The following is a 15,317-nucleotide window of genomic DNA, read 5'->3' as shown; positions in this document are numbered from 1 at the left end:
AGAGTATCGGACAAAGAGGGTATCTGACAAACAGGTTATCTGACAAACAGGGTATCTACAAACAGGGTATCTGACAAACAGGGTATCTACAAATAGGGTATCGGACAAACAGGGTGTCTACAAACAGGGTATCTACAAACAGGGTATCTACAAACAGGGTATCTGACAAACAGGGTATCTACAAACAGGGTATCGGACAAACAGGGTATCGGACAAACAGGGTATCTAGAAACAGGGTATCGGACAAACAGGGTGTCGGACGAACAGGGGATCTACAAGAAAGGTATCTACACACAGGATATCTACAAATTGGGTATCGAACAAACAGGGTACCTACAAACAAGGTATCGGACAAACATTGTATTTATATTTATAACAACAGAGTATCGGACAAACAGGATATCAACAGAGTATCTGGCAGACAAAGTATCTACAAACAGGGTATCTACAAACAGGGTATCTACAAACAGGGTTTGTGACCAATGGGGCGAGCCCGAACCCACACAGCAGATAAACAAGCCTGACAACATTACAGTTACTCCATGGTTTCCAGGCAACTGACGACAGACCTCACGGCCGAGCGAACACGAGACTATCGTTTACAAGTGACGTATGAACACAAGGGGTTGTCTCAAAACGTTATCTGTGCGTATTATGTCAACACTTTGTAAATAAGTTCGTAAACAAGGACTGTGTTAGTTTGCTGAGATGAAATAGCGCTCTTTGTTTCACTACTATAATGACGTGCATTCACGTGTGTTTGTACAACATTAATTGTGTATAAACTCTTCGAAAATCATGTTTTTCTTCTATGACCATAGACCGCCTCCATGGCGTAGTGGTTATAGCGTCCGCCCGGAGAGCGGAAGGTCGCGGGTTCGATCCCCGGTCGCGTTGATCTCTGTCTGGCGCTCGGCATTAATAGGTACAACAAAGACTGGTCGGCTCGGAGTCAGTATAATGTGTCTGAGTGGGGTATTCATGGTTAACTGCGGCATGGTATGTCAGTGAGCTAGCACTATAAAACCAGCTTAAGTCTGGGCTAGTACAAGCAGCCGCACATACACACGCATGCACGTCGTCATATGAGCGAAATATTCTCAAGTACGACGTAAAACCCCATTTCACCTCACCTCACCTCACCAGTTTTGAGGGGAAATTACGCCACAGTACGTGTGCGTCGGGAAATGTACATACTCCGAGTATTACTGGACAGATAATGCAGATTGTAGACAATATGTGATACAAAAACACCCGTCAGTCAAATATTTCTGCTATAATTATGTCATGACTAATATATATCACATCAAGTTACATTCTAGTTACTTATCCCATTGCATTTGAGAGGAAGAGACTATGTTGACGCGGTTATGATACAAGCGAATAAAACAATAGGCGGATCCAGAGTAGGTTTGGGGGTGGGTGTGGGGGTGTGTGTGCACGGGTGCGCATTCCGAAGGCCCCCCCCCCCCTCCCATCTCCCCCCTTTGTCCTGGTTTATTAAATGACCATTGAAACTCTCATGAAAACGGGTGAAAATAAACTTACACCCACCCCTTCCTCAAAAAGCTGTATCCGCCCCTGATAACTATGTCTCGTAACGACCATTCTCCCCCGCCGTGATATTGCTGGAATATTGCTAAAAGCGGCGTAAAACTAAACTCAGTCAGTCAGTCAGTCGTAACGACCGGCAGTGAGCAAACCCATTTGGTTTGTGAAAGGTAGAGCAGATGTAGGCTAGTGCACGTGCATTACATGACGATGAAATTGATTCCGCGAGTTGCTCATAAGAATCTCACGTCGGAGTAGAAAGTCACACTACACTTGATCCAGGGCAACCTGGGGTCCTTCGCTCACAATGGCAACTTAGCAAGCGCCAGTGGGCGGTACTCATAGATGCTAATACGGGTCAATTGTCAGGTAGATTAGCTCGTACCAATGTTGGTACATCACTGCACTAACATATATTGGCGGATCCACACACGTACGCACGCACGGCTTTCCAAATTCCTGGATCCGCCAATGTATGTGAAGAGTAAGATACCTAGTCTACTTCTTGTCTACAGGATGAAGAGTGCATTGTGAAGGTAACTGATACTATACCAGCTGTGACATCAGTGCAGCCTATACAGATTCTGTCTCACTTATGCATACAGAATTACATAAATGTGCTTTGCCTTAAAACTTTTACAAACCTCTGTGATGTGCAGAATTGCAGTGTCAGTGGGACAAGGTTTGTGTTTCTGAAAAACTGTGGTTACTTTATAAGTTCCAAATTAGAACAAAAGCTCTTCAGCGATCGTATGTTCTGAAAGAAAATGTTTTGATAAATTGCTACGCATATACCATCGTATCAGTTGATTGAGAAGTAGCGTCTCGTCTATAGTTCAAGTGGATGTGGCTACCCCAGCTTATGGCATACCGTAGGTAAGTAAAGCCTTGCTAATGATAGATATAACGGTATCCATTGCACAATGGAGTGTTGTCAACGGATAGGGAGGGTGATTATAGCTTCCTGTGTGTGGATAACACCTCCGTCATTTCCACAAGGTATGTCGTGAGCTCGACAATAACATAGTGACGACGGTCTCCGCAATCGACACCTGTGACCTTGATTATCCAATTACTAAGACAGAGGTCGAAAACGCAGTTGCACGTGATAAACGTGGAAAGGCTGCAGGATTTGACCTACTCCCATCGGACTCACTGAAGAATGCGAGTATGTTCCGAAATTGTATTTAGATTGTTTACATTACGGCTTGAAAACAGCGTTTCCCCTGAGACTTGGCGTACTAGTACATAGGAGGATCCAGAGCGCGTGTGTGTGTGTGTGTGTGCGTGCATGCGCGCAACCCCTCCCTTTTGTCCTGAACGTTTATTAAATGACAACTGAAACTCTCGTGAAAGCGGATGAAAATGAACTGTGCATGTAAATAAAATGTTCTTCTTCCTAACATGACCCAGTTTGAGACGACCCCGAGCTGTTGGTACAGTGAACAGTTCACTGCGCAGGTGACGGCTTGTGAGGGCAGACAGACTGCGAGCCACCACATACTACCCCAGCAATGGAGGTCCTGGGTGTTGATATTACCCTGCCCCTGACTCTACTCGCGGGGTTCCTGGTGTTTGTATACATGTAAGTAATGCATCATTTGATTACAAAGTTGTCACATGATTATCAGTTGTTGTGTATGTTGGAGACAGATCACCGACAGTTGGTCGACTTGGTAAGAATAGTGTCAAGTGGCTGTGTACAATCCAAATGTGTACAGTATCGGACGATTCATGGGCCTCAAGGTTTTTAGAAATCACGTTCAAAGTTTAGTGGTGCTATAGTGGCTTGGGGAGAGAAGTATATTGCAGGTGCAGGTGTACCCGAGGTCGGATTATTGTGACGGGTGTCCAAGGCCGGGTCAGGGGTCTCTCCTCTGCTGACTCCGTCGGGATCTGGCTGGAATATTGCCATGCTATTGATATCCTCAGGTTGTGTAGTGAGATTTAGCTTTGGCAGAGTACAGGTGACACAAGAGGCCATGTTGTCGGACCTATTCAAAGATGATACGGATACAATACGAACTAGAAGCCATGATACAGGCTGAACTATTGAAGGCTGTCTGGTACAGTATATATACTGGACAAAATAAGTTAGGGATTTTTGTATGTTTAAGATTGATATTTTATCAGTGTGTCAATGCATAAATAGATCATTATTCATAATTTCAAAAGTTACATATATCCCTAATTACTTTTGTTCAGTATATTAGAAGCCAGGTCAGAGGCCGACCTATTGAAGGCTGTCGGGTACAGAACATACTAGAAGCCAGGTTAGAGGCCGAACTATTGTAGGCTGTCGGGTACAAGTCTTTGTTTACAAACAATGCTTCGGAACTTACCGGCCCTAAACAGTCACACTTCATTGCTTACATTCTTGCAAAACAGATGCAGTTAGACATAATATGTTTTGTCTCCTTCCAAAGTCAGTCGAAATTCGCGTTTCACTTTTGAGACTTTTAAATCTTGACAGGCTATGGGAAGTACTCGTATATAAGTTGTAGGAGTGATATGGGCGCGCATCTGGACTGTCAACTCAATATCCGGGCTTTATAGAATTGGGGGACTCAAGAATATTGTTATATTTAAATGGGTATGATTTTTCCCTTTCTGTATATAATTATGAAGCACTTGTGTGTATGGATAAATGGTTCATATAATGCCCACGATAGTGCGACGTTATATCCTAACACACGTGATGGCTAAAGTCCGTCGTGTTTTGATCAGATTTAGAAAGACAAACGTGTGTGTTTTTCCATCACGCCAGTACTGTATAGCGCTACGTCATGCACAGGACAAAGGAAGGCGGGCCAGTATTTACTACGCTCTCATCTGTAGCCAGCGAGTGAGTTAGTGGGCAGGTTATTATGTTAGTACTTACACCGAAACGTCGCACTCACTGCAATGAGGAAGCTGACTATCCATAGAAATTGCTTTTCCTTCACGTTTACAACTTCTAAAATGCCTATCAATGAAAAAAACACTTTTATAGGGACAGCATAATTTGTAAACAACAGCCGATAACAGCAAAGGTTACTTTGCTCTGCTCGTCTTTTTCCGCGAGAGAAGTTTCGACCCCAGTATCCACAGTGAAGGTATTTCACTGTTCTAACTTTCCCATTGCTGTTATAAGAGTTGTAAGTGTAAACAGACGGGCCAAATACAAGCCAGACGCTCTGCACATATTGTTTACACTCGGTAGTTAGTTCATGCATGCAACCGTCAACATACTGCCTTTCTAATGATTTCAATAGGACATATATCTCATGAATAGTTCGTCCTATGGCGCTTTACTTTTATTGTATCTGTAATGTACTATAGAGTAAGGATGTATATAGAAATACCTGACAATGTCAACCACCACCCCTCACTTAATCCGGCTTTATCGATACTTGACTGCATGAATGTTAGGTATTAATGGAAATCGGTTGGTCACTCTGTAAATGAACATATACGAACATATATAGAAAGTATGTAGAATCACCAAGAAAACGATATAAATGCAGTTATTTTTGTTTTATTTTTCTACATATTATTTGTCAAGCTCAAGCAATTTGGTTTTGCTATGTTCCAGTCTCACGATCCCCATTTCGTTTTACCTTTTATCTTGGTACCCTCAAAAAACGCAAAAGCTACAATAAATGCATCAAAAACTTCAGGAAACAAAATATGCAAGAAATATATTGTGTGTTTGCGATTGATAGAAGTCCCCTAGAATCACACTTAGATATTAAAGTTCATAAAACAGCAATTTGAAATTACAATCGCTTGTTAAAGAGACTCCCACCTTCATGTTGAGTGAAAGAGCTTGGTTTGGAGACACTATCCATCCCCCTTTCAGATGACGTAACGTAAGGGCATAGCTCATTCAAACTACATACTGACTGGTCACACAAGTGTCAACTCACAATATATTGTAAACAGTGCCAACTTGAATGTCTCGACACAATGTTTTTGAAAGATTAAAATGGGGGTGTCCTTAAAAAATAACCCCCGACTAAATATAAATCAGGCAATCGAAATCATTGACTGTTGATCATGACGCGAAGTCACCCAATACTATACTGAACATATTTTATATGACATTATCTGAGACAATACCATTATCCAAGAGGTACCAAAAGACAAATTGTTTTTCATTTTCTGCAATTTTGTTAGAAATATTATACCCCAATGTGTTGTGATGACAAATATCTGGTTAACCACATTACCCACACATGTGAAATTTTGGATATGGCTTTGCTAACGATTCCTTCAAAATAAAATGGTAGCTTTTCAAACATTGAACATCGAGAATATAGTTAGGCTCCGTACTTTTTGATCGACCCTCGCATATCATAGGCGGATCCAGAGGTAGGTGTGTGTGTGTGTGTGTGTGCGTGTGTGCGTGCGTGCGTGCGTGCGTGTGTGTGTAAGAGTGCGCACTCCCTTTCTGTCCTGAAAGTTTATTACAAGTGACAATATATCTCGGTAAGGCGGCCACATGGCCGAAAGTACATTTAAAGTACAAAGATATTGTGCACAGAGGTACAAGATAAGGTCGAGTTACAGTGCTGTGGAAAATCTATAGTTCATATTGGTAGATTTCTTTTTAGATAAATACTTAAGGATAATATATGTTCCTCATTAGTTGATGATAATAATTGATAATACTTGAAAAAATGATGGGTCCACATGATAGTGAGATGGAATAAACTTCTGACGAGTTTCTGCATAATAAGGACAAATAAGCAGACAATTATACTCATCTTCAATTTGCTGTAACTGACACTTGGAGCAGACTAATGCATTTCTATCAACATTCTTATTAAACCGATACTGCTGAATATTTAACTTATGTGAAAGACAGCGAAATTTACATAACATTCTTCTCAAATCTATTTTGTAAGCAAGGGAAGATATATACATTTCTGGGGTTAACAATGATTTTAACTCTGAATATGCACTGCGGTACCGGTAATGTGAAATGTTAATCTTATAATGCCAATCCTAGAACTTGACATGTTTACAACTTTGTTGAAAGTTTATTAAATGTCCATTGAAACTCTCGTGAAAAAAGGTGCACACACCACACGCACGCACGCACGCACGCACACACACACACGCACACACACCACCTTCTCAGAAGCTGAGTCCGCCCCTGTATATGATCATGTAGTTGACTGATACCTGTGTTCTTTTGGCAACAAACAGAATATAAAATGTTGGTTTTATAGGCAAACAACACATTCAACAGATAATTAAAATTTGGACAATCTACGTTCTCTTTTCTCTGCATATCACCCATACAACTTACATACATTTTGTTTACTTAGCGGAGTGTCTACTTTCTCAGGATCTCAGTATGGATCATTGGTTATAACCATATCTGTGTTTTAATGACTCTATCAAAGATGTAGTTAGTGCTAATACCACTCAGCCGTTTAGATTACCTGACAAAGACTATATACGAGGATTACATACATTTTTAAAGAAAAGTAAGAAACCCACAGGCGCTTTTAGCAGTTCATTTCGATATATTTTGACAGCAATCGTCATTAAGACAATTCCTTTGCTTGAATCCCGTTAATCACGTCGTGGTTAATCACGACTGTAGCACGATTAAATCCGGGCTGGATGACCCAATGGTATATTCCTCATTTCAATAGGAAATGATGCTGATCGCTCTTGTTTTCTCCAGATATGGTAAATGGCGGTTCCGCTTGATGAGGAACGCTGGTATTCCCGGTCCAGAACCCGACATCTACTTAGGGGATCTTCGGCGTACCATGAGAGATGTAGGCAATTAGGAGCCATAGCTCTTCGGTCTATATATTAATATGTATATTTCAACATTTGGTTTGGACGGAATTTTTATTATAGTTCCCAGACATTTACTCTCCCCACCATTCCGTGGAGTGGTCAGTAAATTTTAACGGAAAACTAATGTAACACTGGTCCATGAATTGAAAATTGACGTTTTTATGTGAACATGTATTCCTAAAAGTTAAAAGATGACCAAGTATATTAATGGAAATAATCTCTACGAAATGTAGATGTTTGTGTATCAACATCAACTAAGAGGTTTCCTTTGTTCCTCAGGTGAGATAATTATACCGTTGTCAAGCTTGATCGGCCACTACATTAAACAGTCATCTATAACCTGTGTGTAACCCATTGCTTGTTGTGCTAGTAGGCTTTATCTAAACTAATGTTGCAGGGTTTCGACCTGGAGAACAAACTGGGCAAGCAGTATGGAGACGTATTCGGGTATTGTATAAATCCATAAATAACACGATAATACTCTGTATATTAGCTTCAATCTATACAGTTTCTTTTTTCTACATTGTGAGTTTTGGTGAGGTGGGATGTCCTTTTGGAGGAAGGGTGATTGTGAGAGGGGGCGGGGGTGGGGATAACCTTTTTGGTCAGACATCTGTGTTATCATTTACTACATTTCCTTAATCATTACCCCCGTCTTAAATAGCATAAAATGGGGGATTCAAGCTCATGACTTTGTAGATTTAAAGTCAGCTGAAATGTCATCAAGGTTTTTTTCAGATTCTGGTTAGGAGGCCTTCCCATGGTCAACGTGTTCGACCCCGATATCCTAAAGGAGGTCCTGGTAAAGGACTTTAAGACCTTCACTGACAGATTGGTGAGTGGCAGACAGTCGGTGGTGAAAACAAACTGAACGGGTTCCTAGCAAATAGGCAATTTTGTCAACGGCATCCTCAGATTGAGATGTTGTCGGCATATACAGCAAATGTATGTATATATATCCTAGGAAGCGTTCATAATTTTTGGCTAAGGGGAAATGGTGATAATTGTAAGGGAAGGTGGGGGCACCCATTTTGTTATGGGCAAGTAAGGGATGGGGTGGGTTTCATCAATTTTTGTACACGTCATGGAGTTTCACTAAGAGGAGGTATGGCAAAATCAGTTGTTATTGCTGTCATGTTCATATGCGGTCGTTTGCCGCTTTAAAGGAGCAATGTTCGTAGAACTAGGGCTATAGGTACCATGTGGTCTGTTCTATTTCATGGATGATCCTTGGGTAAGAGCAAACGAACAAAGCGCATTTGGGAAAATATTTTAGTCACATAAATGCATGTTGGCTTGATGTAGGAAAGGTTTGGACAGACCAAGGTGATGCAGGTCTCGGACCTGTGGCTCTTTGATGAAACCCGTGAGCCAGAGTATTTCACGGACAAATATAAAATTAAAATCAGTTTGTATCGGGATGAGATCCCACTTGGTTAGAGGCAAATATGGTAACACGGTGTTCACATGACATGTTCAGGCTGCTGCTACCTTTAATTGTATATTTGAATATTTCCAGTCGTTTGAACTCGATGACTTCCCACTTTCCACTAATCTGTTCAATGTGCAAGGGGAAACATGGAGAAGACTACGCAACATCGTCAGTCCAACATTCAGCGGGGTCAAGCTTCGACGGGTATGTCACAACGCCAAGTCGGCGTCATTGATGTCAGCTGATGACACAGGGGCGTGTCACGCTAAGAAACAGCGTTAGAAAGACATATAGGTACATAGACCCTACCCTAGTAATATATAAAAGGAAAGGGATATAACGACAGGAGCGTGTCACGCTTAGAAACAGCGTTAGAAAGACATATAGGTATATAGACCCTACCCGAGTACTATATAAAAGGAAAGGGGTGTAACGACGGAACCACCCCCTCCTCAATCAAAGTTAGATTTCACCACGTACACTATTTTGGAATTGCGGAGGAAGCTGTTTTCGGTGAGTCGTGACGTATAACTTTTGAAATAATGATCCGATTGTGACCATTGATAGCTCATTTTGTAGGGAAATCATCTCGCTTTCGATCCGTAGGGTCGACGGGGTCTTAAAAATAGTGTTCGTGGTGAAATCTAACTTTGATTGGGGAGGGGGTGGTTCCGTCGTTACACCCCTTTCCTTTTATATAGTACTCGGGTAGGGTCTATATACCTATATGTCTTTCTAACGCTGTTTCTAAGCGTGACACGCCCCTGTGGTTACATCCCTTTCCTTTTATATAGTACTCGGGTAGGGTCTATATACCTATAAGTCTTTCTAACGCTGTTTCTAAGCGTGACACGCCCCTGTGGTTACACCCCTTTCCTTTTATATAGTACTAGGGTAGGGTCTATATACCTATATGTCTTTCTTACGCTGTTTCTTAGCGTGACACGCCCCTGTGGTTACACCCCTTTCCTTTTATATAGTACTAGGGTAGGGTCTATGTACCTATATGTCTTTCTAACGCTGTTTCTAAGTGTGACACGCCCTGTGGTTACACCCCTTTCCTTTTATATAGTACTAGGGTAGGGTCTATGTACCTATATGTCTTTCTAACGCTGTTTCTAAGTGTGACACGCCCCTGTGGTTACACCCCTTTCCTTTTATATAGTACTAGGGTAGGGTCTATGTACCTATATGTCTTTCTAACGCTATTTCTAAGTGTGACACGCCCCTGTGGTTACACCCTTTTCCTTTTATATAGTACTGGGGTAGGGTCTATGTACCTATATGTCTTTCTAACGCTATTTCTAAGCGTGACACGCCCCTGTGGTTACACCCCTTTCCTTTTATATAGTACTAGGGTAGGGTCTATGTACCCATATGTCTTTCTAACGCTATTTCTAAGCGTGACACGCCCCTGTGGTTACACCCCTTTCCTTTTATATAGTACTAGGGTAGGGTCTATGTACCCATATGTCTTTCTAACGCTGTTTCTTAGCGTGACACGCCCCTGTGGTTACACCCCTTTCCTTTTATATAGTACTAGGGTAGGGTCTATGAACCTATATGTCTTTCTAACGCTGTTTCTAAGCGTGACACGCCCCTCTGGTTACACCCCTTCCTTTTATATAGTACTAGGGTAGGGTCTATGAACCTATATGTCTTTCTAACGCTGTTTCTAAGCGTGACACGCCCCTGTGGTTACACCCCTTTCCTTTTATATAGTACTAGGGTAGGGTCTATATACCTATATGTCTTTCTAACGCTGTTTTTTAGCGTGACACGCCCCTGTGGTTTGGTGGTGAATCCAAACTGCGCATCATAATCTTCTTTTACCATGTAGGTTAAGTATACTTTTAAAATATTAGGAAGTCATGTAAAATATGTACTTACAGAAGATGGAACTGGTCTGTATTCGCAGATGCTTATTTCAGGTATTACCTCGCAAAAACTGATTATATTGAATGTACCTTTGACAAAACTTGAGCATGTGTCTTTATGAAAGTGAGTGAGTTTGGTGTAACGCCACCTTTGAACAGCATTTGAGTTACATCACGGAATGGAGAGAAGGGAGGAAGGCTACAAGTGTTGAAGGGTTTGACAAACCTATATTCATGCGTCTCGATCACAGATTTCAGGTACCCCTAACTGTACTACGTTGCACAGATACGAGTAATTGCGGGGTCTCGGCAGACTGACCTACCCTTAAACTGCCTTCTAAAAAAACATTAGATCTCGTTCTCCATGTAACGGCTGAAGATCCTCTTGCCATCCTTAGCCCATATACAAGTAGGTAAAAGGGAAGCGTAATTCGCTAGCTTGTGTATGTGTTCGGCTAATAGTATAAATCTGTTTTGTTACAGATGTGTGCGGGACTTAACACATGCGCTGGAAAACTAACCGATAACTTTGCTGCCGCCGCCGAGTCAGGGGAAACCGTAGACGTGAAAACGTAAGATGTTCATCTAGATATGCTGGATGTCCTATGGTCTGTCAACCTGATGTTTGGCATCCATATTTTAGCGGTGTGTTTAGGCGCAGTATGCTTGTATGTCTGTATGTGATGCAAATGAAATATACCTGTATTTAATTTGTATCCTTCGGCATAACGAAAAAGATATCAGTTTTAGTGTTTGTCAGAGTGTTAAACAACAGGTTTATGGACTATGAAACCAGTGTGTTCTGGGACCCCGATAAGTGGTTCAAAAGGTTCAATCATCACACAACGTCACATTATGAAAATGTAGAGAAAAAACAGTCCTCCCCTACTTCCCAAGTATTAAAGTCGACCATGACCAACAGGTAATGTACTGCTGTCTGTGCTAAACAATGGAAGTAGGTTGTCATTCGTCTTTCATGTCTCCAAGTATTGGTGGAACCACAATTTTCACAATCCTGACTTTCAGGAACCTGGTCAACTAGTTTCACGCAGGCGATTGGTTAAATTACACCATTGCTGTCATGCGCGTCAGTACTGGATTTGCCATTGGGAATATTGTTTCAGTTACTTTGGTGCTTTTTCCATGGATTCCATCGCCAGCACCGCTTTTGGCATCGACACCCAGTCCCAAAATAACCGTGAGAGCGGTTTCATAACAGCAGCCAAGAAAGTATTTGAGACTAATGTTTTCGCAAACCCAGTGCTGTTCATTGCACGTGAGTGTCAATATTTCATTGAAAACAATTCTTGCCTGATTAAATAACGGAAAACGAAGTAATTTTCAAGTTCTAGAATTTCTCGCAATGTATTCTGTGTTTTAGAAAGAAACACATGTAGATTTTTAGTTGTGAGACTAATGTTTTGGTTGCTTCCATAAATTCAATTATTCGTCAATCCTTGATTTGCTTCGATAACCCAATAATTTAAACTGATCCTCAGTTAGCAAAATGGTCAATTTCGTCAACCACGGAAAGTATTCTACAGTCTTGTTCAGCTATTTTTACCAAACTGAAAACCTAGTTGTTGAAACTGACACAGTTTTCACCTAATTTCAGTGATCTTTCCGAGTGTGCAACCACTGCTAGCAAAACTAGGGTTTTCATCGATACCTCGGGCATCTAAGAATATTTTTGAGAAGACTGCGAAAGATATGATCAAGCAAAGGCGGGAAGAACCGGAGGAAGACCGACGTGTAGGTATATTTGATCTTACGGGTCTATAATATAATATTCAGCCAGTGATGGGGACAGTGCATGGGAGTCTCGTTGATCCCTTCAAGCGCGTCACCAATTATACTACCCATCAAAAGTTTAGACTCACTAGTGTAAATGTAGCCATAGTACTTGTCCACTGTTCTAAACTAGCTTTTTGCAAAATATTCCATACTGTTTAAAGGTACTGTTTAGTTATGAACTGGTGTATTGTAAAACATATTCGTAACATTGAAAAGATTATTGTCATGAGTTCAGTAAATGATTAAAATCTGTGAAAATTGGCGAATTCTTAACAAAACTTTACACCAAAACGAATCTGTTCACATGCACGACATTTGCTCATGCCTTTCGCAATTTGAAGCATCATCCTTGTGCAATTCATCTGCATAAGGTTTTCAGTTGGTTCCCCCAAGTTGGTGGAGAAATTCATCTTCGATGTAACCACATACATATACATAACATATAGTGAGTGCTTTCAGTGAGTCTAAACTTTTGATGGGTAGTATAGATTACTTTAAAAGAGTCATAGTGTGGATGTCTGGCACACATAAACATCTAGCCAGGATAAAATTAGAGTAAGTCTGTTCACACTCTATCGGGTAGTTACAACTTGATGATGGTGATTTAGATAATATGCCAAGCACACAGGGCACAAGGGCAGCCAGACCTTCCCGAACAATGTAGAGTTTTCATTAGCGTTTGAACACGTGGCATGTACAAAGCAGACACGTGTGATATTAGCTTAGTGTTGTTATAAATAAACTACATACAAAGAAATCATTTTGCAATGCTTTTGATAGTTCAAAATTGAGTTCATGCGTGTTTAAATCAAACTCAGTGAAACACTGATGCATTAGATGTTCCCCGAACAGTGGAAGACTATGCTTTCCGAAATCCTTCTCCGCTCCCTGAGGAGTATACAACTCAAACTGCCTAAGCACGCTAGTTATATATTTGAAAATAAGGAATGCTTCCTGTCTATATTTGCATACACTGACAAATGTGACCGTTTCGTGTAATGTTTTCAGCAAATTAAAGAACCAGTTGCTTACTTACAAATATATATACAGAAATTCTGCTCGGATCCGTCTTTAATTATCGAAAGCAGTGTCATTTTCCATCTAATGTAATATACCCGTGTTTGTTACTTACAGTCAGCTTAACAGCTGTTTGTCTTCCTCTTACAGCGGAGGGGTGACTTCCTCCAGCTGATGCTGAATGCTGAGAGTGACGTCACAGAAAACGGGAACAATGACAAATCACATAAGAGTATGTTCATGACGTACAGTCAGTACATATTTAGTATGTAAGGATTGGTTTAAATGGTACAGACGTGTAACGAAGACCCTCGATTGTTAAAAAAGGTTGGCGAACGAAACAGAAGGATGTTATTTACTGACAGCTAATTCGGAAGTAACAAGACATCTATCAATTGGCCATTAGCCATTGGACAGAGGGTTAGGGACCGTTCATAATTTATGTGGTGTGTGTGTGTGTGTGTGTGTGTGTGTGTGTGTGTGTGTGTGTGTGTGTGTGTGTGTGTGTGTGTGTGTGTGTTTGTGTGTGTGTTTGTGTGTTTTGTGTGTGTGTTTTTGTGATGTTGATTTTAAGGGGGGGCACCCATTTTGTTTTGGGGAGGTAGGGGGGTCATCAATTTTGTACACGTTTCTAGAGGGGTCAGCAATTTTGTACATAAAAATATTTAACTTTGTACATGACATGCAGGAGGGGTCACTTACTTTGTACATAAATTTAGGGGGGTCATTCACATTGTACATGATTCTCCATAAAAATCATCACACACACACACACACACACACACACACACACACACACACACACACACTATAAATTATGAACGGTCCCTTAGGCAGCTGATTGTGCTCTGGCGATTAAATGCCTGATTCTGAGGATATGGGTTCGAATCCCGCATGGGACTCAACTCAACAAAAGTACTAGAATCTGTACTTTACTGAGAAAGTGTAAATTGTGTAATCTCAAATATAACATGTTATAATCTGGCAAATTGAAATCAAACAAGTGAGCGGAATCCAGGTCATGCATATTTGTATTCATTTTACCCGTGAAAGGTTCAAAGTGCACAAAGAAAGACAAGTCGTTTTGTTTCTGTGTAATTCTTCTCACAATATGCGCATGCTTTATAACTTCACATGCTTCAAGTTCATTCTCTAAAGGCCACAGGGTGCCCCAGCGTATTTTACTGACTTGACAGTGGTAGCATTGGTTCTATCTCCGTGACATGTATGGAGAAATAGTTCAAACATTTACTGCTGCCTACTCAGAATGGCATTTTGAACTATATTTCCGTACTCTACTCATTTCTTAATTTTATGTCAGAAATGTCAACCGATGAAATGATTGGCCAAGCATTCATGTTCTTTCTCGCTGGATACGAAACTACGGCGAGCACTCTCCAGTACGTGGCGTACATTTTGGCAACTCACCCCGACGTTCAACAGAAGATGTCAGAAGAGATAGATTCAGTCCTCGGAGATGTAAGTCCCACCTCTGTGTGTTGTTCGATCATTTGTCTCCCTGTGATGTAAGTCTCACCTCTGTGTGTTGTGTCATCATTTGTCTCACGGAGATGTAAGTCTCACCTCTGTGTGTTGTATCATCATTTGTCTCTCGGAGATAAAAGTCTCACCTCTGTGTGTTGTATCATCATTTGTCTCTCGGAGATGTAAGTCTCACCTCTGTGTGTTGTATCATCATTTGTCTCTCGGAGATAAAAGTCTCATCTCTGTGTGTTGTATCATCATTTGTCTCTCGGAGATGTAAGTCTCATCTCTGTGTGTTGTGTCATCATTTGTCTCTCGGAGTTGTAAGTCTCACCTCTGTGTGTTGTGTCATCATTTGT

General features: G+C 41.1%; 1 protein-coding gene across 1 annotated transcript; it reads left to right on the top strand.

The window, feature by feature from the left end:
- The first annotated feature begins 2,994 nt into the window (after positions 1–2,994).
- On the top strand, positions 2,995–15,015 carry LOC124286809 (cytochrome P450 3A4-like). The gene is made up of 10 exons (XM_046723243.1): positions 2,995–3,136; positions 7,232–7,328; positions 7,751–7,800; positions 8,092–8,188; positions 8,873–8,989; positions 11,146–11,234; positions 11,787–11,938; positions 12,278–12,414; positions 13,624–13,705; positions 14,795–15,015. Exons 1-10 carry the CDS (start codon positions 3,066–3,068, stop codon positions 15,001–15,003), a joined length of 1,101 nt encoding a protein of 366 aa, XP_046579199.1. The 5' UTR covers positions 2,995–3,065; the 3' UTR covers positions 15,004–15,015.
- The last annotated feature ends 302 nt before the right edge of the window (positions 15,016–15,317 follow it).

Source organism: Haliotis rubra, unplaced genomic scaffold (assembly GCF_003918875.1).
Source record: "Haliotis rubra isolate DU_JTF1 unplaced genomic scaffold, ASM391887v1 Scf391, whole genome shotgun sequence".
Taxonomy (NCBI): Eukaryota; Metazoa; Mollusca; class Gastropoda; order Lepetellida; family Haliotidae; genus Haliotis; species Haliotis rubra.
Note: the sequence above shows the minus strand (reverse complement) of the source record. Positions and strands in the feature narration are given on the sequence as shown.